At 52.1% G+C, this 23,557-nt stretch overlaps 3 protein-coding genes and 1 long non-coding RNA gene across 5 annotated transcripts in view; 1 reads left to right on the top strand and 3 right to left on the bottom strand.

Annotated features, from left to right (window-relative positions):
- The window catches only part of PRDM16 (PR/SET domain 16), a 174,535-nt gene extending 173,060 nt beyond the window's left edge, over positions 1-1,475 (bottom strand). The window contains exon 1 of the mRNA XM_072354244.1: positions 1,358-1,475. Coding sequence (XP_072210345.1) covers positions 1,358-1,394 — 37 coding nt within the window. The 5' untranslated portion in view covers positions 1,395-1,475. The remainder of the gene's footprint in view (positions 1-1,357) is intronic.
- LOC140261130 (uncharacterized) lies at positions 1,294-5,341 on the top strand. 2 transcript variants are annotated; one of them, XR_011905671.1, is made up of 3 exons: positions 1,294-1,740; positions 2,331-2,637; positions 4,861-5,341. It is a non-coding gene; the product is annotated as an uncharacterized lncRNA (long non-coding RNA). The 2 variants fall into 2 exon arrangements; XR_011905670.1 differs by having other exon boundaries at positions 1,603-1,740; positions 2,331-5,341.
- Positions 5,342-20,142: 14,801 nt separating this feature from the next.
- On the bottom strand, positions 20,143-21,276 carry LOC140261169 (actin-1-like). Its single transcript, XM_072354335.1, has one exon. The coding sequence runs from the start codon at positions 21,274-21,276 to the stop codon at positions 20,143-20,145; it is 1,134 nt and encodes a 377-aa protein (XP_072210436.1).
- A 681-nt stretch (positions 21,277-21,957) lies between these two features.
- LOC140261153 (actin-1-like) lies at positions 21,958-23,091 on the bottom strand. The gene has a single exon (XM_072354296.1). It carries the CDS (start codon positions 23,089-23,091, stop codon positions 21,958-21,960), a length of 1,134 nt encoding a protein of 377 aa, XP_072210397.1.
- Between the last annotated feature and the right edge of the window lie 466 nt (positions 23,092-23,557).

Genomic DNA, 23,557 nt, shown 5'->3' with positions numbered 1-23,557 from the left:
GAGCGGAGCTGCGGGCCGCGAGTGAACGGAGAGAGAGAGAGAGAAGGGGGGAAATAAATTAGAAAAGGAAAGGGGAAAAAAACAGCCCCGTAGCGCTACGGAATCTCGGCCGAGGGCTGCGCTGTGATTTCGGCCACAACGACAGCGGGGTCGGGCCGCTGCTCTGAGCTGCGCCGGGCCCGACCCGCGACTGTCAGCGCCGAGAGCCCGAACCGAGCGCGGGGTGCGCGATCCCCCCCGCAGCCCCGGGCCCGCACCTGAGCGCGGAACATGAGCTCCATCGGCCGAGCCCGACCCGGAGCGGCACCTCGAGCTCCCGACGGGCGGACAACCGGAGCGGAGCCGCTATTCCCGCTGCTCCGGGAAGCGCTGAGCGCGGCCGGGACTCCCGGAGCCCTCAACGCGGAGCCGGAGCGGAACAGAAAGTACGGAGTAAGGGCAGGAAAGCACGGGAGGGCGGCCCCGGCCCGGGGGGGAGGCACTGAGCGGCCTCGGCGGGGTTTTCTGCCCCGTTCCTCCCCGCCGAAACCGCGCTCCGCTGAAAATCCGGCCTGAAACGACTCGAAAGAAAGAAAAGGAGGAAAGAGGGGCCGGGGGAAGACGGAGGGAAAAAAGCCGCGCAAGACTTACGAGCTGCAATTCCACCCCCAAGGAAATTTTTTAAAATTAAAAATTAAAGACACTCCCCCGCTCCCCTCCCCCCCCCTCCCCCCCCGCGCCGCTTCGCCCCCGGCCCGGCCCGCAGCGCTGCCCGATGCTCCGGGCCGCTCCCGCTACGCGTTGTCTCTCCCTTCGCCCTCCCGGATAATTGTTCCCGAGGCTGGAAGAGCCGCTTTTTATTATCATTATTATTATTATTTCTTCTTTCCGTTTGTCTCTGCTGTCTCTCACCCCCCCCCCCAACCCCCCCCATCACACCCCCCCCCCCACCTCCAGCTCTAAGTCTCTTTGCATCGCGCAGGCAGGCAGGCAGGCAGATGCCAAACGCAGACCTCTAGCGCCCACTATTTCAAAAGCCAGGAATATTATTTCACAAGACTTGGAACGGCTCAATAAAAAAAAAAAAAAAAAAAAAAAAAAAAAAAGTTGCTATCCCCTTTCGTCAACTTCGAGCTAACTTTCGCTTTTCTCCCCCGGCCGCCGGCCCCGCGCAGCTCTCCCTGGACCCGCGGCTCCCACTCCCCGGGCAGCGCGGGGCCGCCGGGGCTGCGCGCACCCGGGGCGAAGAGCGCGGCTCCCGCCGCCGCCGCGGGCGCGCAGAGGGGCTGTGGGCGCGCAGCCCCCGGCCCGGCTCCGCGCGGCGCTGCCCGAACCCCGCGGCGGCGATAACGCGGAAGAAGGGAGAGGAAGGACCTACTTTTGGGCAGTTTTCTCGCCCTCGCCTTGGATCTCATCGTGTCGGCTTGCGGATTCCTCTCCTCCTCCTTGAGCCCAGAAGCAGCTACACACTATCTTCATCTCCCAAGCATTGTCAGTTTGGACACCTTCGCACATGCGCACAGAGCATTCAATCTGACACCCTCACCAGGGCCAAAAAAACTTTCCAATGTATTCATCATCATCGGGGTGGTTGTTTTTTTTTTCCCCCTGTCCTATCCTCTTCTCCAGACCACTTATCTCTGCCCCCTCCTCTCTCCGCGCACCAGCGCAGCCTTCCCCCGATCTGCCCCTTTAAGACAGACGCGCAGCGCCCCTCGGAGCGGACAGTGCCCGCGGACCCGGGTGCCATCCCCGAACGAGGTGATTATGGCTGTTATTACTGCTATTCTTACTATTACTTCGTAGCAATGCCGGCGAGAGTTTGTTCACGGGTGTCTCCTTGGAATTCGTACCCGTTTTAAAACGCGCTTTTCTTTTTAACCCGAAAAAAAAAAAAACCAACACCCCAACCCAATAACGATTATTTACAGCAACTTCGCAACGAGTTTCTTTATTTTCTCCCTTTTTACCCTTTTCCTCCTCTTGTCCCTTTCGGCGCGGGGGGGTCCCTGACTCCCATAACCAACACCAACTTACGCTCCGTGCCGTACCAGCACGTCTCGCTTTTGTACGGAGACATTTCTTTTAACTACCGGCGTCGCAGAGCTCAGCGGTAAAGCTCTTCCTACCCCAATTGATTCACCCATTTGGATGCATTTTGACCTGAAATATATATATATATATATATTATATTTTTATATCTCTCTATATAAAATAAAACAAAGAGAACCCCGCGGTGCGGCTGCCCGTGTCCCGGGGTCGCCCGGGCCCAACCGAGCCGGGCTGGGCCGAACCTGGCCGGGCCGCCCCGGGGACAGCGGGTGCCGGTGCCGTTTTCTTCTGCGTTCCAGGTGCCGCTGGGAGCGCTCCCGAGGGAACGGCCGCCGCCTCGCCGGGGGAAGCCGAGAGACTGACGGACAGCCGAGAACAGGGGGGTGAGAAACCAAATATATAGAGATGTATGATCATAACACCAATAAACCCAAACGGTGCCCGTCGTCCCCGGAAGGGAAGGTGGAGGGAGAGCGGGCAGCTCCTCTTTGAAGAAAGGAGCGAAGTGTAAATAGCCCGGTGATTGATGTGCTGTCTTTGACTGCGGAGAAAGCACTGTTTGAATTCAAGTGGCCAGGTCAGATGGTCACGGAAGAAGGTTGAAAGGTAGGATTTAATGAGATTAATATGGAGAGAGGGAAAGCGCGCGCCTTCGCCAACCTTCCCGAAAGTGAAGGGCTGCGGGGACGCGCCGATGGCCGCGCACCGACGGGGGAACCCCGAGCGCAGCCTCCGCCGGTGCGCCCGGAGCCGCAGGTGGGACCGGGGGCCGCGCTGCCCCTCCGCAGTGACCTCCGGCTGCGGCCAGGAGCGGCGCGGGGCCCTGCGGGTATCGGAGCCCGCGTTAGGGGGACTGCGGCGGAGCGGGAGCCCGAATAACAACCCCCGCGTCCGGAGGAAGGGAAGGCGCAGCCACGTGTCGCCCGAACGCTGAAGCGGTGCGCGGGGGTTCCTTCCTCGGAAAGCGTGGGGAGAGCCGGGGTGGGTAAACCGAGCCGAGCTGCTCTGGGAAACGGGAGCTCTCGTGGCTGCGATTCATTGAAATATTTCTCCCCGCGACCTCGGCGGCTGCGTCCCTTCGAGGGGACCGAAAAAGGGCAGCTTCGAAACGCTACCCCGTTCGTTTCTGCCCTTTCCCGGCGGCCCCGACCCGAGGGAGAGCCGCGCTCAGGTGAGCGCTCTGCGCGCCCCAGGCCGGGAACACGGTGAGCGTCGCGGATCTGAGCGGGGCTCACTACGGTCCCGCCGGGAATTGTGCTGGGGCCGAACCCCCGCAGCCCTGAGTTCCGATCCTCCGCAGTGAATAGTTCAGTTCCTGCGGTAAATGAGCGCGCAGCGGAACCGCGTGTCACCGGGACCTACTCGCGAGTATTTTTAGAGATGCGAAATGCTGTCGGGGCTGTGTGTACGCGGACATCCCCCCCAGCAAGGCTTTATTTGATGCTTCTGCAAAGGAAGGTACCGAGGAGCGATCGAAAGATCGAAAATCGCCGCGTGTCCCGGCGCCGCGTGGCCGAGCCGAGCCCTCGCGTTTCTCTTCTCTTATTTCCCATCTGCTGCGGCCGCTGTGCTGGGGGGGCGGCGGGGATCCCTGCGATGAGGGATTGGGGGGCGAAGGAAAAAAAGAAAACGAAGGAAAAACTATTGAAGGGAACGAATTTTTAAGCGAGATGCGCTGGCAAAGGACGACAGCGCGGTGCCGGCCCCGAGCGGTGCGTCCCCGCCGGCACCGGGCGCGGTGCGTGGCTCGGGGCACAACCGCAGCCGTCCCCATCCCGCAGCGGCGCAGCCTACACCTGTTGGAGCTCTTCCACCCAGAATGGGAAATTAATGAGCGGGGACGGAAGGAGGGGGAAACAGAAGGAGGGGGAGAGGGAGAGGGGCCCGGCCCAGGTGGCCTCAGGGAGCCCGCAGCTCACGGCCCCGCTCGGGAGACCCCCGCGGAGCGACGGGCAGAAAGGCGCAGCCCCGACCCCTCTCCTCTCCGTGCCAGGGGTCGGCACCCGGCGGGCTGCCACGGCCGGGCCCGGGACTGTGCACAACGGAACCCGCGTTTTAAGGCTCTACGTGTCCGCCTCCCGGACCCGCTGCCACCCGTTGCAGCACCGCGTGCCGCACGCACTGCGGAGGGGCGGCGAAGCGCTGAGGGCACCGCGACCCCCATCCTAAGACCATCCCGTCCCCAGCGACCCTCGGGCTCACGGGGAGGCGGCGAGAGGCGGGAGGGGGGGGATCGGGACACGGCCCTGCACCACTTGTTGTGCCCGAGTTTAAGCACTAAAGAAGATTAACATAGTTGGGACGGAGCGGCTCGGCGGCACCTCCGCACACGCGGCGGAACCCCTCGACCGCCCCGAGGATTTGCGCATAAATTCCTCATTGTTTCCGCGCAACGTCGCGGGGAGATTAGAGCAGGAATTAATATTTTCATATACGCAAATGCCCGTAGCACAGGACGGGTCAACGAGCCCCGAGAATGTCACACGCTTCCCCGGAGCTTTTCCCTTTCTAATCTGCCATTAATAAGCGGAGGAAGCACCCACACAACGACCACATTGTAATTAGGGGCTGCCTTAAACGCACGCAATCAAAGAGCGGCTCGCCCCGCCGGTGCCAAGGAATTTCATCACCTTTCGGCCCCGGCTGCGGGCACAAGGGGGCGGATAAGGACAGCGCTGGGGGCGGCGGGCAGCGCACCTCGACCCCGCATCCCACCGAGTTATGCTGCAGCCGCCCTAAACCCTTCAGGATCTCCTTCCCGAAGCATTTTCCCCCGCTGCTTTTTCAAGTGTTTTTGTTATTTTTATTACTTATTTCTATTATTCGCAGATGCCTTTCAGAATCACCGGGAAGCACGAGGGCAGAAAAACGCGTTTTGCGCATCAGCCGCGCTGCTTTGCGCTCTCACACCCCCCTCCGCGCAGCGCAATCCTGCAGCTCGCTGCCCCACTGACTCCTCTCCCTGCACCGAAACACGCTCAGCAAACGTTGCCCTTCTTATTTCCAACACGAAGCTCCGGCTCTCCCAGCCCCGCAGACACGCGGTATAAATCTCCCTCTAGGATTTTCCCCCCCAAACCGTTCCCAGCCCCAGGAATTCCTCCCAATTCGTTACGCTGCTCGAGGCCGCGTTTTGCAGGGCCGGGGAAAGGTAACATCGCCAGTCCGAAAATAACGAGCGTCGAAAAGAAAAGCGACGTTCACGTGTGAATATCGAACTTCAACCGTATTGCCGTTACCGCTGTAAAAGAAACGCAGCAGCTTTATTTATTCCATGAGAGCGCGGCCATTAAAGAGAACTTAAGGAGTCCTAACGATTATTTCTTTCAGACGTCGGAACGCGACCGCGCAACGCGTGGGGAGGAATGCGGGAGGGCAGCGGTGGGCGCTGCGGTGCGGGAGCGATGCGGGCAGCAGGCAGGACGCCCCGCACTGCTTTCTCACCCCCCGCGCACTGTGCCGGAGGTAACACACCGGGTACGTGGGCTTCCCCCTCGCAGTTATCGGCACGGCCCTTCTCGAGGTGAAGGCGAGGAGCCGTCGCGGTCCCTCCGGGGGTCGCAGCCCCCCACACCCCAAAAGATATTTCCTCAATTAAAACTTTATGGGGGCGGTGGGGTTGTAAAGTGGGTGAGCGAACCGAACCCCGACAGCACTGCAGGCACTGCCCGCCCCACCCGCTGTAAAGGCTTCCCCGTACACAGCCACCCCCCCACCGCCCCCTCCTCAATTCACTACAGGCTGCAGCGGAGCCTTCGCACGCTCTCTCCCCGCTGACGCCGGCTGTATAATTATTAGCTATTAATTGAGTTCAAGACCTTTTATGGCTATGGGAAATGAGGAGTCCGACCACTAATCCCGAGAAGGGTCTGCGCACAGCCAAGAGCTATGAAAAAGCCATCCAGGGCTGGCTGGGCCCGGCCTGACACAGTGCCCCTGGGGGCGGGGGGAGCATTAAGGGGAAGAAGAAAAAAAAAATCATTAGGTGAAAATGATAGAAACTTTAAACCGACGGACCGCATTAACGAGGGCCCTTCGGGGGCAGCCGCTCGGCCGTGGGGGGGGGTGGTAGCCGGGTGGGGGTCCCCGCAAGGCCACCCCACGTCGGGCAGCGCCGCGCACCGAGGGACGCAGCCTTATCTTGCCGAGCTGCCACCTTCCAATTAAAGTGCCCCAAATTGCCAAAAGGCTGATTTGCATGCAAGGGGCTGCGTTCAAAGATGCTAACGCATTGTCTCCTCCTTAGAACTTAACATTTCTCTCTTCAGTCCCCACTTGAAAGAAGTTTTAGAACAGTATTCAAAGACTGTCCAAACGAACAAAACCTTCCCCTTTGCTCGGGAGAGAAATCCGGTGTATTCAACACGAGGGCATATTCTCAGAAGTTTGCACATTTTCTTTTCAGGGCTGTATTATGGTGCCTTTTTCCTGCAAGCTTTCTTTTTCTCTGAGCGCGACTCAGGCGCCTGAAAAAGATTATTAAAATACAACATCATAGCGATTCACCCCCCTTCCCTCCCTTTTTTTTCTCCTCCTTATTGCGCTGTTTAGAATTACTTTCCTGGAAGAGCTTTTTGTGCGTATCCCCCCCGAGTCATAATTAAGAACACTTTTTATTTCTTTGCTAGCAAACAGGAAAAGCAAAAGAAAGAATTAAGAAAATATATATAAAAATCAGATCAACCCCGTTTCCAAACGCTCCTTTTGCTTTAAGTGCTCGCAGAGCTCCGAGCATCGGAAACGTTCCTCTGCCCCAAACGCACCTGAAAACCGAACAGGTATCGTTCATGGGCAGAGGAACGAACTGACAGCCGGCAAAGCCCAGAGAGCCCCGCGTTTCCAAAGGCTTCCTAAAAACGGACACGATCTTTGCGCCCCCCGCTCAGTGATCTTAAGGCAGACGTCCCAACGAACCGAGGATGCAGAACTCCTTTTGGAAACGCGATAAACTGCAAAGAGCCGCTGGCAGCCCGTTTGTGAGCAGCTCCTTTTGACAAAGGTGCATAAAGGGCACAAACAGGAACCCGGCGGGACGTGAACATATTTGATTCATTTAATATAAAGCAGCTTAAAAGAAATAAAGCAGTTGGGAGCACAACTCGGGCTGAGGAACGACACCAGCAGGGTGCGGTGTGACCCCCCCATGGAGCAGCGGATGGCACAGGGACACACAGGGACACACGGGGACACATGGGGACCCACCGACCCCCCCCTCCCACGGCACACCGCAGCCCCCCGGTTTTTCCACCCCCGGAGCTTCCCCTCCGCCTTAAGGGAATAAAGCACACAGCACAAAGAGCGCCTGTCCTTGGGTTGGTAGATCATAAGCAGGGATGGGAAAGTATTTCACGGTGCCTGGCAAGTTCCCGGTGCAACCTCCACACACACTTCAGCCCGAGGGAAAGCCATCAGGACCAGGAGTTCATTTAGATTTACAAATTAATGAAGACTTACTGCAGAAAGTAACTCTAAGAACATGTGTTAAAACGCAACAGAAAGAATTTCATCGATTTCCATGCGAGATGGATGGTGTCCAGGAAGAATGAGTCACCCCGGTTCCTCGAGCAGAGCACACTCAGCAGGGCTGCTCCACGCACGGGCTGGGATGGCTGCAGTGCCCCGGGAACCGAGCAGCTCTTCTCATCACCCGAAAGCAGTGGTTTGACAAACCCATTTCTCCCCCGGTATCGCTTCAGCCACAAGGAACCGCTCAGCCCAGCAGAGGCGCACAGACAGGATAGAGCAGCCCGGCGGTTAAGGCACAGTGAGGGGAGGATTGTGCCCTTCTGCACAGCACAGCAATGCCCCGTTCGTGGCTCTCAGTCCTTCAGCTACTTCTTTTTTCTCCCATACTCACATATTAACTGTTAAACTTTACAGGGGTTTGGTATCATCACCGTGGGAGGAGATAGAAATTCTTTAAGCCCCCGAAGCTCTTTAATTCTTTAAGCTCCCTAACCAGCTCTGTTCTGACACTGCAGAGGTGATCCACTGACGAGTTTAATTGATGGAGAAATCTCTCTCCAACCACACAGGCACATTCACTGTGGCGCTTCTAATTCTACAGGTGGAAGAATAAACTATCACATCTCAAGGTGTGGGCAAGCTGGAATCTCAGGGAACACCAATGGGAGCAACACAGCAACAAATGCTGCTCCACTGTCGGTTTTTGCCTCAGAAGGTCTGTGCAGAGCTGGGTTTGAGGATGCTGAGATCTATTCATGCTTCTATCAGCCTACAGTCGAGACCACGAGTGTTTCAGCCTTGCTGTTTGGTTTTCACTCTGCAAACTGTCCACACGAGCACTTGTGACAACCCAATGGCAGCACAGGGAGCTCAGCAGCTCCGTGATACGCTAATTGATGGATAGCTGGAAGAGTCGAGCTTCATTTCAAAAAGCAGTTAGAAAATGAAATGCAAATATATACAAAATATTTAATGGTTTCTGTGAATATAAATGTCCCTCTACCTTATGACTGCTATTTTCCAGCCAGTTTTCCAGCCAGAGCAGTCTCTGAGCTTCTGTATCTACAATTGTACCATTTATAAGGCAGTGGCCCACCTTACCCATGTGCTTGTTCCTACAGTGACTCATATTCTGCTGGGTTTATTCCTGTGAGGACTTTGCATTAAAACAGAGGAAAGAGCAGAAACACCACATTTAGGAAAACACACCCTGTCAAAAACAGAAAGCTCTGCCTTACATCCTGTGCAGGAGAGCATCTTTTACAATGGGCACAGCCTTCAAAGTAAAAATTAATTAGATACCCGGGCCAAATGAAAGCTTTGCTGAATGGCAGTGGTTACTCCATATCTGAAAAATAGTCTTTCTAGAGGAATACACTCAGAGAGGAAACTAATTCATAAATTACCCAGCTAAGGCATGGCAGATTAACTTTACTTTCAAGCTATTGATCCAAATCCCCTCCAATCAAACTGCCCTGAGAAAAGATACCATGACTTGCTGGCAGCACTGCCTGAGCCCAAGGAGAAATTAAGTACCCATCGCTGCAGTGCAAGGTCCCAAGGAGCACACAGAGCCATGCATGCAGACTGCACAGAGCCAGGTTCTGCAGGGTCACTCCTTCCCTGCCCTCACAATTCAAGAGCAGCACACAACCCCTGCCTGGTAGCTCTCATCATCACAGCTGTGCCAATTGAGAAGCACTGAGGGGCCCCATGGCAGCTCCTCCTCTTGCAGACATAAGGATTTCAGCTTTAGCACATTTAGCCACTACAAAACACCTGTGGTGGCAGCCCTGCAGGTAAAACTGCATCCAAATGACAAGCCCTTCAGAAATCAATCCAGCACTGCCTGCACAAGCTAAGGTCAGTATTTAGCTGCCCTCTTAATATCAAGGAGGAAAAAAAAAGGACAAGGAACTTCCCAACCAATAATTGCAATTAACAAGTTGCAGCTCAAGAAATCAAAGGCATTGGTCTCAAGTTCCAGCCCTACCTCATCATTCCTACACACCAAAGGCAAAGTGAAGTCTGAAACACCTAAAAATGAGCCAAGTACTGTCAGCCCAGAGCATATATTCACAAGCAGCTGGCCAGAGAAATGTCTCCTATGTGCATCATCACTCATACCTGGCTCCTGCTGTGCCACACACTGCACAGGGAGCAGAACCCCAGTTCTGAGAGGGATGTGATGCCCTGGGCGAGTGCTGCAAAGCCAAAGATCCGAGCATGGCACACAGCATCGCACCCATTCTCTCCCCAGCACAAAGGCCCACGGCCTGAGCCCCTCCTGAGAGTCCTACATGCTGCAGGGCTGTCCCCATCAGGAGGACGAAAAGCCACAAGAGGCATTTCTGATCCTAAAGCAGCACAGTGAGCTGCAGACCTGCACCCACCCAGCAGAGCAGGACACTTCTTGGTGGGTTTCATTCACATGGCACCCCCAGGCAAAGCAGCCCTGCAGAGAAGTGCTGCTCCACACTGCTGTCAGGCTGAGACAAACTTCCATAACCCCCATCTCTTGGCTATACAACAGCACCAGAAATGCTGTTTCTTCCACACACCCCAAGCCTGCCTCTGCCTTTCACTGCTGACTATTCAGTGCCCTGAAACAGCTGTGTCACGAGCTGCTGGGCTACCACTCAGCTGCAGTTCAGTCCCTTCAGTATAAATGAGATGAGGAAATAGTTTCATTTCTCTAAAGTATAAAGTTAAATAGAGTGAACTGAAGTTTCTTGAAAAATAATGGAGTGAGATCACCCGTACAGTGATTTAAACGCCTCAAATAAGAGCAGTGCTTGGGTTTACTGAGTACAGCCTGGGGAATGGGAGCCCCAGCTTCAGCCTTCGGGGGATGCTCAGAGAGGGAACATGTTTTCTATGCAATTATTACCAACAGCTTTTTAGCTCCACTCAGAATGAGAATCAATTGCAGATCACAAAGCGACTCGATGTTTCCAAGGGAATCCAAGTCTTAATTGTTTTGTTCTAATGCTCAGCCAAACAAAGCTTTGAGACAGAGAAGGACTCATCCCCAGGCACTCCGGCCACCAAAGCTGGGGCAGCATGAGGACACGGCGCTGTAAGACATGGGACACACTCAGAACTGCAGGCATATGGACATCCCAAACACACAGTACAGAGTAACAGAAACCCAGAACGCATCACTCAATAATAGAACCATAGCAGTACATTCAATGAGTAAAATCAGTGCTTTCACCACTGAGATTGCTGCATTTTATATGTAAAAAATTACCACAAAAGAATTTTATGCTGGAAGGATGAGAAAAACATTAAACTTCTTTTTTATGGGAGAAACAGGGATACGGAGCCAACTCGAAAACTGAAAATCTCTCATGCCCTGATCTATAAATAAAACTAGTTGGGATTTTCTTTTGTACTAAATTTAAAGGAAAGTCTTTTCCATAGAGAGTTTTCTTTAAAACAAACTATGCCCCAGAAGGAATGTAATGACGGTGTTTCCAACAAGCAGCATGAATGAATTAAACAATAAACGCAGTAAGAAAGCAGCTGTATTTTCTGTAATAGAAGCAGATGGATTTGTAGCTCAGCCATGGCCGTGTTCTCAGAAAGGAGGGGACAACCCCTGATATTCCATTCCAGGGCCTTAGTTTCAGTGCAGTTCAACCTTTAACACCACAAAGACCTTTGAGATCAACTCCAGTAACCAACAACCTCCATGTTTTATTGCACACTGTACTAAACCACTCAGGCCAGGTCCACCATCAGCACACAGAGCCCAAATCCCATCCTTGTTCCATCTCTCCCCTCTGGAGAGGAACCTTGAGGTATTCCACAGTGCCTCAGCTCAGAGATCCCCCATGTCTCTGTTCTCCTTACACATCTCAGTATCCCACCAGCAAACGCACGTGCAGAAACTCTAAAGTAGCAATGCTAAGAAGCCTACAGCAATCTGAACACCCCATGGTCACTGCAAGCTCAGGAGGCTCAGAGGCATTAGAGACCTGCTGCACTTCTACACAACACCAGCTTTCACTAATTAGCCCAGCAACAGATACTGATTATACTCCATGTTCCAGCTAGATACCAGCACCTTTACCACCTAAGCACAGCACTAACTCAAGGAGCACCAAACACATACCACGTTCTACTCCAAAACCAACAGCATTTAAATCAGAGCAGATGACCCTGCAGTAATCCAGGTTTCCTAGAGAACAGACTCTTCACAATTAAGCTCAGCTTCCCCTTTAAATTGCCTTCAGCCTCAGAGCTTCCCACCCCCAGGATTTTTAAACAAGAAATAGATTTTCTCCTACTTACATTTGCTGTTTTCTTCTCCTACTGCAGCGAAGAGATGCCTCTTGATGCACAGGAATTGGGTACCCATAACAGCTGCAGTCAGACCTGTAAGAGACATTGTACTTTTAGACTGAAGGAGACAATTTACTTTCTTACAGTAGCTTCCCCCCCAGGCCTTACTACAACTTAACAGCCATAGGCAGCAAGACGAGGACACCTGAAACTCATAGGGAAGCAGTTGGGATTTGTTTTTATTTCCCAACATCACAGAGGTTCCTGCTAGAGCCACAGGTTGCCCAGCACCTTGCTGCCATGCACCAACTATATTACATATAAATCAGCTTTCAAACCACTACCTTAAAGGAGACAAAAAGCATACACACCTCAGGGCAGAGCACCAGGTCCCTTTGCTGATGGCTGAACACTACCAGCACCCTCCTCCTGAAGCAGCCTGAACCTTCTGGAAGGTTCTCCGGCCCCGCTTATATATAATTGGTCAGTTTGCCACAGGTGCCTTGATTGAGGCAAGTGGAGCCAGCTGCACTTCATTCAGCTCATCAGGCCTTGCTCCCCTTGCAGCTGGCCATGGGCAGCCCTGTGCCTGCAGTGTGGTCAGGCTGCTCCCCTGGTGCCAGGCAGCAATGAGCACGAATTTCCTTGTGGATCCATTTGTATTGGGAGGGATGAGATGAAACCATTGCAGTAAAAACACTTTCTAAGCATTTCTGATAAACCTGGATGGGTTCCTCTTGAAAGTTAGAAAGGAGAATGGATTTACTGCATTACAAATGGAGGCACCACCCCATGCTGAAGCAGCTCAGCTGCTGGGACAGGACAGAACCAGCAATTAATGAGCTCTCTGCAGGGGGTCACAGCACCACCTGGAGCTCGTTTGTGCTACTCGGGTTCTCCACACCTGCCCCTCGTGTGCTGGGGGCTGCCCAGAAGAGCCCACTATGGCAGTGCTGGTGAATATGGCCACTGTGGGGCAGAGCTTATCTCCTCTATGAGGATTGCTGGGCAACCCCAAGGCTTTCCTTTCACTTCTCCTGCCATTTATTTGCAGTAACTGTATGCTTCATAAGCACAAGGAGTCAGCTTCCTCCTACACACCATGCAAATGCACAAAGTGCAGCCCAGTGTCATTTCACCTGCTGATATTTCTATTTCCAGAAGAGAGCAGGAGTGCTGCTAAAGGATAAAAACCAACACACGCACGCTAAGCCTTTCCCAGCAAGTTCTGATGTATGGGATGTGACACACCAGTGCAGAAAGTTTTGGCAAAAAAGCAAGGATTTTAAATTGCTCTGCTCTGTTTTGCTGTGGTTGGAGTTTTAATGCAGCGTGCTTTGCCTGGAAGTGACACAACAGAACACAGACATCTCAGATGCATTACAGGGAAGAACAGAACGATTCTGCAGCCTGAGATGCACTGAGCACAGCACACTGCTTGTGTATGGCCCAGGGTATGGCTGTGGGGCAGCTCCTGGCAGGCACCTGTGGCACATGGATGCTGTGGGTTGAGGACCCCTAAGCACCGTAGGGTCCTTTGGTGCAGCTCTGCAGGCTGGGCCAGGAAGAGCGTTCTCTTTCCTCTCTTTCCCCTCTCTCTTCCTAATGAAATCTTTCCACATTATTAATGGTGAGGGTGGATCTATAGACTGTGTTCCTTCCAGGATTTTCTTGTTTGCTGTAGTCTTCAAATTTTCCAGTTCATTTCCCATTTTCCTGCTCTCAAAGCCCTGCCAAAACAATCCCCGAAGCACACTTTGGTACTTGAACAGAAAAAAGGAAGAAACATTTGAGAACTGACATTTGATCCAGACTCTTGTAAATCAGTAGCAATTTTCCCCTAAAATCCGAGTCATTTCCATCAGCAGATGACGGCTCCTCCAGGTGAGTTTTTATCTCATTAACCACGTGGATGCATTCTGATCACTAAATAGGCAATGCTGCATCCAATCACTGAAATGAATTTAATTGTCCCGGGGCGTTCAGCCAAAATGTAAAGCCTGGGCTTAGGAGAGAGCATTTAATCGGGTTCCTTTAGGAATTAATTGATTAGGAATGAAATTAATGAAACGGATTGATGTTCCCAGTGATACCAGCTCCCATGGCCAAAGAAGAAACAGGTACCCAAGGAAACGTTCCTCATTCATGGACTGGAATATTAGAAACAAAGCAGCTATGTAATCCCCCATGGAAAGAATTATTTCGGTTTCATTTAAACCCTCAGCAGAAGAATTGGAACCATTACAGACTGTGCTGATATTGGAGCTGGATGCACGGTGGTGCCAGTTGGAACAGGTTGGGAGCTGGGGAATCCCTCAGGACGCTGGAGGAGAGAAAAAATCTGGAGTAATTTCATGGATTAATGTTGTTTTTAATCCCTTCCGTGGCTTCTGAAAGAAAATCTCCACACGTGTAGCTCAGACATGGAAGCTTCCCTGTAAACACCAACTGGAAACAACAGTGGTTGGACAGGACTCAGAGTGCTGGGACTGCTATTCAATGAGTCAGGCTGCTCGTTTCCAGGCAGTTCAGGGCTATCTGTGCCTCAGGGACGGACCCTCCATCCTTTGCCTACAAGGGAATGGCAGGTGATGCTCAGGGACCTTCTGACCACCCCTCAGCTGCTCTGCAGGACATCCTACCTGTGTGTGCTGACTGCTCCACACAGGCACAACCCACGGAGCAGCAGCTCAGCCCAGAGCAGGAAAGCCGAGCATCCTGGATGTGCTTCAGAACTGTGGCAACGTGGCACTGAGGGATGTGGGCAGTGGACATGGGGTTGTACTTGGGGCTCTTGGAGGTCTTTTCTAACCTTAATGATTCTGTGATTCTAAGGAAGATGACAACTAGCCAGAAAATGTGCTCTTTGATAAGTGGAGAGCGATAAAAGCCCAGCAGCTCAGGGGCACGTGGAGTCTCTGTCCCCACTGCTTCTCTTCTTAACCCGTGTTTAAAGTCACTGAATGGGATGAATCCAGATCTTGGTGATCTGCCTTAGGAAAGACAGAGCAGCTCTGGAAACAGCCTCTGTGCAGCAGCTGAGCTGAGCTGGTTCCTACGGCAAGCTGGGAACCTTCCCCTCCAACAGGAATAATGATCACACGGCTGTAAGACAAATCAGCTCTGACGTCGATCTACGGAATACAGCGGGTTTAAAGCAGCACAGCTGGAATCAGCATCTGGCCTATTGTCTGGGGTAGCTTCAGAGCCCCCGATTCCTCCCTCTGGGGGCACGTGCTTCTAGGAAACCTATATTACTTTGGCTGAAAGACAGTACTTCAGAGAAAGTCATCAGACCACCAGCACCGGTTTAATAGTTCTGCTGCGTTGTTCTGAGAATTACTGTTTTGTGTAGGAATTTGGGAATGACCCACAGAAACAACTTTGGCAGCTCGTGTGTTTCCCTTTGGATTTGTCGGGGTAGTGAAGGATCTGAGGAGTGGAGCGTTTCCAAATCTCCTCAGCTCATCCGCATTACGGGGCTGAGTGGCTCAGCAGCAGCTCCTTGGTCTGGCTGAGGCTGTGACACCGGTGGGGCCGTCGATCCGGGATGCCCTGAGAGCCACAACAAGAGATGGTTTTTAACACCATCAATTTCCCCTCCCTGCTCTTTGGGGGGAGAGATTCACTGCAGGTAAAGCAGTAAATCCTGCCGGGCTGCATGCAGGCTGATTGAGATGGATGATCTGAACTTTGGGATAGTGAGGATGTGGCTCCATGTGGCCGGCCGTGTGCAGGCTCTTGGAACACCCTCTATTCTCAGACACAGAAGCAGGACAGACAGCAGCACCACAAGCCCTGAGAGCACTGCATGCCTGGGGCTGCATGGCCTCACTGCTCTCCCATGTCATCCAATGTGAGCATCAAACTGCAGACACAGAACCCATCACCTTAGTGGGAGCAGCCATTACAGGCCTGGTAACACGCACACTGAGTGTCCCACATGCTTTTCCAGTTAAAATATTTGGCCTGAGGATGTGGAAGGTAAAGAAGTTACGTTCTGAGGTCTTTATGAAACACAGCTCACATCCTCTGATTTATGCTCCTTGGGACTCGTTCTGTGTAAAACATTTAGTTTGCTCTACTTTAGATAAAAGAAACATCTGAAGAATTGGTTGTTTTGGAGTTTCTCATTCTTTTCTCTCATATATCTTCATAAAATCTCAGCGCCAGACGTAGTATTCTAAGTTCAGAGCCTCTCCTCTTGTTCCTGCGTTCCCTTTTCTCCAGCAACATCCACACCAGCACTGTGTGATGCTCTCCCTGCTGCTGGCACCACTGCAGCCCTGCTTCCACTTTGCCACTAAGTGAGGACATGGGACAAAGCCCCAGAAAGCGGAGCATGGAGTGGCAGCTTCCCCTGCCTGGAGGTGAACAGAACTTCTCATTTTAACAGACTCGGTCCTGAGCAGACGTGACAGATGCTTTTGTCCATCTTATCACAGGATCACAGAACCATTAAGGTTGCAAAAGACCTCTGAGATCCCCAAGTCCAACCCCAACCCACCGCTCCGTGCCCACTGACCACATCCCTCAGTGCCACATTGCATCGCTGTTCTTTCTGAGAAGGAATTGTTCCTACAACCCAATATGAACCTCAGGGGAGGATCTCCCTTGCCCCATCCTTCTACTTCTAGAACCATTTGGGACTGCCCGTTGGTGCACAGGGACCTCCACCACGAGGCTTCATGCTGGGTGCCCTGAGCAGCCACAGCTCCTACCGGCTGCTCCTGTAGTCATAGAGACACAGCCCTCAGAGAAATCAGAGTCAATTTAGGCACCTAATGCTGGGATGCCTGAGAGTGAATTGGTTTTGAATTAATCGAGTAAAACAAGGCAGTGAAAACCCACAGAACATGCTGGTCTGGAAACTGCTGCAGCCCTGGGGATGGAGCGACGATGCAGACTTTACCCCTTGAATTTTTTATTAAGGGCTGGGTTTTTTTTTTATATATTTTATTATTGAATATGAATATTTTACACGTCCAAGTTCAGAACAATGCTTTTTTTGGCTGCCTCTGCACTTTTCATGGTTGTGTACCCTTGCATTGCAAAACTCAGAGAGATCCGTTTACACACAGGGGAAAGGGGACTAATGAATCTCAGCAATGCTCACTTCACTGTCTGTGAAAAAGAAAAGTGCTCCGAAGTTTTCCAGATTTATAATGATAATAATAAAAAAGTCCATATATAAAATAGTTGCACAGAATGGCTCGATAAAATCAGTGTGTGTGGATGCACGTGTGGGTGCACGTGTGTGTGCAGTGCCTGCATCACCGTGGGGACACAAGGTGGCTCCAGGCTCTGCATGGCTCTGCTCTATTGGTGCTGTGCTCAGAACCACCCGTCCATCCCTCACCATCCCTGTGCTGTGCTCACATAAGCCCAGCACGGAGCAGGGCAGGGGATGGGAGATTGAATAATACAGATAATAACTATTTGTCTAGTGGGTATTTGAACCCGACCTTATTATTTTGCAGATGACAACAGGGAGGAGAGGGGGAAAGCAAGAGCTCTCGTGCATTTCTCAAGAGCTCGTGGGCAGGGTGACAAGAACCGCATTGTTTTGGGTAATCAGCGCGCATTGTCCCAGGCTGACACTGCTGCATACCAATAAAACCTTTAGATTCACAGGGAATAGGGAAAGTGCAAAGTGATGAATTGTTTGACATTTAAAAGAAAATAAAGGGCTGTTGCTAGACTGAAACTTAAATGAGACACGGGGAGGGAGGGAGGGCAAAATGACTGGGAGCAGGTTGAGATGCTCACGTGAGCTTAGTGCAAACTTCCCCAGTGATTTTGTGTTTCTGATCTTCAGCAGGTTGCAGCTACTTTCCAAGGCTGGGCAGATCCCAGGCACTCACACGAACTGTGTGCCCAGAGGACGGGTAGGGACCCATCAGAGGGATCACTTTCTGTGCCATGAAGGCGAAAGGAATGCGGTCCCCAATCGCTGACACATCTTCAATGTGAAAATGCAGTCTAACTGGAGTAATGAATTCCCAGTGCCCTGCGTGGTGATGGAAGCACAAGGTGACCAAGGACTGGAGAGGCTGATAAAAGCCTCCTGGAACACATGCCAATGTCTGCTATCTTGTTGTGTGCCCTTGAGCAAAGTCATGTCTCTGTGGTAAAAGGAAGCAGCCAGGCCAAGCCAATACTGAGGGTGCTCCATACCCGTAATAACGGTTTGTTGAATGATTTTCAGCTGCGAGGAGCTGAGCCAGGTCCCTCGATGTCAAACCATTTTGGTACCAGTGAATCCATCCCGGATTACGCTGGGCAACACTGTGCTCTGCAAGGTGACACTGCTACAGGCACACGCAGCTCTGCTAGGTGTCACTCTCCAAACACGTTTCGTGTCTGCATCAGTTGTGCAGTTATCGCCTGTGCTGCTTCACTTCCCTCCTTCCTGACAACCACCTTGACTTGCACGCTCTCTGGGGTTCCCTCTGCTTTCCAGCACGCTGCTGTTTGCATTCGTATTTGCATTAGATTATTGGAGCAGGAGTCTGAACACTTAAGTTACTGCAAATCCCCCCTCATATGGAAGTCAGTGAGCTGTAAAATACTTAAACTGTCTACAGTTGTACCTCGTTTGTTTACACATATCCAGTGGGCTGCTAAAAGGTAACATACTGTAATAGAAGAAAGATCCAAGATTGCTGATTCAGACTTCATAACAGCTCTGAAAGCGCTTTGCATACTTGCATCGATTTGATGCAGCAATGTGTAACTCCGCTTTCTGAAGCTGCAGGGCCCAAATGGAGCAGCAAAGAGATGTGTTTCACCCCAGGCCCATTGCTTTGGGCTCTGGAGTCACCCACAGCTCACTCTCCCCTCCTTGCCTGTGTTCTCTGCTCTTCCATCTCCCGCTCCTCTTCTGCTCACTCTGCTGGGGAAGCACTGCAGGGTTGGGAGCAGCTGAGTATGGGTTGGACACGGCCCCATTCACAGCACTTGTTACGTCTTGTAGAACAGGAAAATAGCACTGTGATTCTTCAAAGTGCAGGGGGGAGCAGAGGGATGGCTGATCAGTCCCAGGGCAGCAGAGGGCATCAATGAGTTTGAAGATTCACCTCCAGCGCTGAATGAAAGCAGACAGACACGAGGCTGAATAATTCACAAGGCAGATTTCCTCCCTTTTCCCACTTGCACGTTGGCCTTGAGCAAACCCAACAAGTTCTCAGATACATCTTGGGGGTTTTTGAAGCAATTTTTGAACAACACATACATCACAGTGCTAATCAGTTTCACAAACAATGAGAAGATTCCTATTGCCTGATTCGATGTAGTGCATATATTGGCAGATGTAGATAAAGATGAGTTGTGTAAACACAACATTTTCAGGTTACTTGAATGCAAATTTCATTGCTGAAGATTCACACCTTTGTTGTGAATGGCACAACTCACTTTGGAAATCCAATCACTTAGTCAAGGCATTTACCACAGCTGAGCTTATTCTTTTGGAACACTCAGCACTCCAAAAAATGCTCGTTGAGTTCAGCAAGGCAGATTTGTTTGGTAATTCAAGCAAGTGTTTGCAGGATTATTCTGTCACTTCCTCTAGCTGTAGAGAAATAACATCATCTTACGTGCTCAGCATTAGCCAAGGAGAACCAGTGCCAGCCTCCACCTTCTCACGGATGCCCAAAGTCCCAGAGTTTGTTCTGGAACCCTCTGAGAACACAACCCAACTACGCATCCTTCGCCTTGTGCCCTCTGATGAGTTCCTAACCTTAGCATTATACACCTAAATGAAGTCTCACGTGGTCCTTATGATAAAAAGTTAGTTAAACCCCACAGGTGGGCAACGTTTTACATGAGGTGACACAGCAAATCACACAGTGAGGCCACGGATGGTGTGGAGGTGCTCTCAGCCTGCAGCAGCCAGGCCCACTTGCTTCCACTTTGTGAGCAAGGCCAAATATAGAGGCTCAGTCCTCTCTGAGCTCCTCCAGAGCTGCTAGAAGCGATGGTGAGGGGTCAGCAGGCCCCACGGGCCCTCTATTTCTCCATCTGAGGTCTCCTTCCACTCTTTGGAGGTTTACGGTGCGTGGCAGGGAGCCAGCCCCCCGGGCACGGGCTGGAGTTGCCTCGTGTTCAAGTGTTTAAAAGTCTGACAAACTGTTTGCAGTTCTAGCAGGGATCAACACGCTCCTAGAATTAAAACCAACATCATGGAGAGCAAAAATGCTCTGAACAAGGACTCTTTTCTTCAGCCCAATGCACAAGGGATCTTTCTTTACTAAGCTATAAAATCACTTACTACAAATCAATTATTTTTTGTACTGATTTATTAACTGCTCTCCAGCTGTTCAGATTGGCACTTAAGACAATTCCTGGTCATACTTCTCAAAAGAATTTCCTCCGGAGGACTGCTGGTCCGACTTCGCTGTAGTCTTCCCTGCTCACCCACCTGCTCCGAAGCGACGTTAAGTTGGCGAGCAACGAGGCGCCGATCCACACGGAGTGTATCCGATTCTTTGGAGAGATGATCTTGATGGGGGTTGTGCTGGGGATTTCTGCCTGGAGTTCCTTCAGGAGCCTCTCCTTGAAACCTCGGAAAAGAGTGGAGCCGCCCGCGAGCACCACGTTCCTCAGGACGTCCGTCCGGATGTGTGAGCTGCACTTGGCAGCGCTCTGCAGGATCATCCCCACCACTCCTGCTCCTTGGATTTGCACCTCCTCGGGTGCAAAAAGCGCCTCAGGAGCTCGGAACAGCTGATCTCCTGCTTTGATAGTCCTTCCATCAGGGAGCATGTACTCGCACATCAGATTTTCAGGTTTTTGCTTCATTTTTTTGATAGGATCTAAAGCCACGTAGCACAGCTTCTCCTTCATATCCCTGACTATCTCCTTCTCTGTTGCGCTCACAAAGGAGTGCCCTATCTCGAGGAGGAGTCTGGCCAGGTACTTGGTGACCCCTCTGCCTGCAAAATCCAGCCTGGTAACGCCCTGCAGCAGACATCTGCCTCCATGGATGGGGACGGTGACGGTGACGCCGTCTCCACTGTCCAGCACCATGCCGGTGGTGCGGGCGCAGGCGTGGAGAGCTGCCAGCCCCTGCAGGGCCACGTAGAGCGCGGGCACCTGGAAGCTCTCAAACATCAGCTCAGCCATCTTCTCTCGATGGGATGGGGGGTTGAGGGGGGTCTCGGTCAGCAGCACCGGTCCCTCACTGGGCTTTACTCCAAGCTCATGTTCATACAGGTACCTCCAGATCTTCTCCATGTTGTCCCAGGATGTCACCACTCCGTTTTCCATTGGGTAAGTTAAAGACAAGATTCCTCTTTTGGACTGGGCTTCCTCCCCAACGTACCAGTCCCTGTGCTTCATCCCAATCATAACAAACGTGAATCTGGGGTACCCCACAATGGTAGGAATAACCGAACGAGGTGCCTGCTCCCCTGACAGCCCAGCCTTGCACTGCCCAGAGCCATTGTCAAAAACTACCACCGGGGTCCCATCTGCCGCCGTACCTGACATTGTGCACAGGCTGAGCAGCACTGCTGGGCACCCGGCAGCACCACGGCATTCTGTCCCTGCATCACAACAGGGCACGGCCCCACCGAGCTCACAAAGCCCACGGTGGCATCTGCAGTGGGTGCTTGGGAGGGAATCTGGGTGTTCACACTTCCCTGATAAATTGCAGCAGAGAATCAATGACTTTTTTCAGGCCCTCAGGCACAGAGGAGGGTTGGCTACAGTAATTGCATTTGCATTGATTTATATTTGGATTCTGTTTGGGGGTTTGCTGGGCTTCAAAAGGAAACATTTTCAATGAGGTTAGAAATAACACGCAATCTAACTTTAGAATAGAAAAACCCAGATACTGCAAAGAGCTCAGAGGGAAGAACCTCCAGCAGAGGAGGTGCACTTCTCCCCAAGTGACTCCCAGAGAGCGGTGTGTCAGCTGGGAACCACTGCATCCCTGTGACTGTGAGGAAAGGGAAGGGAAGAAATGGTGAGGCATATGAACAGCGCTTGCCTCGGAGAAGATAAGCAGTAAGAAGGAGTCAAAGCCCTGGTTACCAATGATTTCGTGTTTTATTTCCATAAGGGATTTGTCAGCCAGGAAATGCGCAGCAGTTTTAGCCCCCTTCTGCTCAGTCAGCCCTTGTTGCTCATGCTTTGCTATGAAGACATCCTCTCGGTCTGATGTTCTCCTTAACAGCATTTCCGGTGGACGACAGCTGCCCCAAAATCCCCATAGTCCCTCACGGTGATCCACATTGGCTTGAAGGAGGTCAGGCAGGAGAGGATGGAGGCCCCGACCCACACGCTGTACTTCCTCTCGGGGGGGGCAATGATTTTCACGAGCATTCCCACAGGCACCTGCAGGTGCATCTCCTTCAGGATACGCTCCTCCAGGCCAGGGAAGAGCGTGGAGCCTCCCGAGAGCAGCACGTTGCCATACAGATCCCTGCGCACATCGATGTCGCACTTTGTGACGCTGTTGAAGAGCATTTTGTGCACACCAGCTGCTTCAATGCCAACGTTTGCAGGTACAAAAAGGGTCTCTGGTGCACGAAAGAGCTGGCTGCCTATCTGAATGATGTTGCTGTCAGGTAATCTGTATTCTTTCATGATCTCTTCTGGACCTGCTTTCATTTCCAGATTGGGATCTAAAGCCACATAGCACAGCTTCTCTTTGATATCTTTCACGATTTCCCTTTCAGCAGTGCTAACAAAAGAGTATCCGCTCTCCAAAAGGAGCCTCATAAAATACTCAGTGATATCCCGGCCAGCGATATCCAGCCTGGAGACAGCATGGGGCAGGCAGTACCCCTCGTAAATGGGGACGGTGTGGGTGACGCCGTCCCCGCTGTCCAGAACTATGCCGGTGGTGCGGGCTGATGCGTAGAGGGCCAACGCAGCCTGGACTGCGACGTACATGGCGGGCACCATGAAGCCCTCAAACATGATCTCTGTCATTTTTTCCCGGTTCTGCAGAGGGTTGAGGGGGGGTTCTGTGAGCAGCACGGGCCTTTCGCTGGCTTTCACCCTCAGCTCGTACTCATAGACATGTCTCCAGATCCTTTCCATGTCCTCCCAGCATGTAACAATGCCGTGGTCAATGGGATAATTCAAAGTCAGGATCCCTCTTTTGGACTGAGCTTCTTCTCCTACGTAGTATTCTTTCATCCCAGCTCCCAGCATTGCAGATTTGACTCTTGAGCGGCCAACGATGGATGTGATAACTGACCTTGGGCCACCGTCACCTGCGATCCCCGCCTTGCACAATCCAGACCCATTGTCAAAGATTACTGCTGGGACATCCAAAACACCGGGGTCAAACATTCCTCACAGAGTTGACGCCCCCCCAGAGCAGCTCACTGGCAGCTTTTGTCTGTTTTATTCAGTGTTTTCAGCCTTTTAAAGGGTGGTCACCGTTGCCAGGGCGGCCTCCTTGGGGGTGTGCAGCGTGGGGGTGGGCATGTCTGCCCCCAGCTACCTCATAAAGGCCAGTGATAGAATAATATTTCCCTGCAAGATACAGCATTCCAGACACTTCCTTTGAAATGGCTGTGGCAGCTGTGCCACAACTCCAGCCAGGGGAACACCCATTCGCCAAGTCCCATCCATAGATCACGGACCATCAAAGGTATCCCCATACTGAGCCTCACAGCATCTGTTTCTCAGAAGGGCAGGTATTGCAAAGTACATTTATGGCAACAATTGAAGGCTTCACATGTACCATGGCTTAGCTACTTACATGTAATTCCAAGAGCTGGTGAAGATTAGGACAGTTTTGCCTGCCTACAGG

The sequence above is a fragment of the Excalfactoria chinensis genome, chromosome 20 (assembly GCF_039878825.1).
Source record: "Excalfactoria chinensis isolate bCotChi1 chromosome 20, bCotChi1.hap2, whole genome shotgun sequence".
NCBI lineage: Eukaryota > Metazoa > Chordata > Aves > Galliformes > Phasianidae > Excalfactoria > Excalfactoria chinensis.
The sequence above is the reverse complement of the archived record's forward strand: the minus strand, read 5'-3'. Positions and strand labels throughout refer to the sequence as shown.

Bases quoted from the DNA above. Each gene is read 5' to 3' on its own strand.
- LOC140261169 (XM_072354335.1), bottom strand. From the start codon at position 21,276: ATGTCAGGTACGGCGGCAGATGGGACCCCGGTGGTAGTTTTTGACAAT.
- LOC140261153 (XM_072354296.1), bottom strand. From the start codon at position 23,091: ATGTTTGACCCCGGTGTTTTGGATGTCCCAGCAGTAATCTTTGACAAT.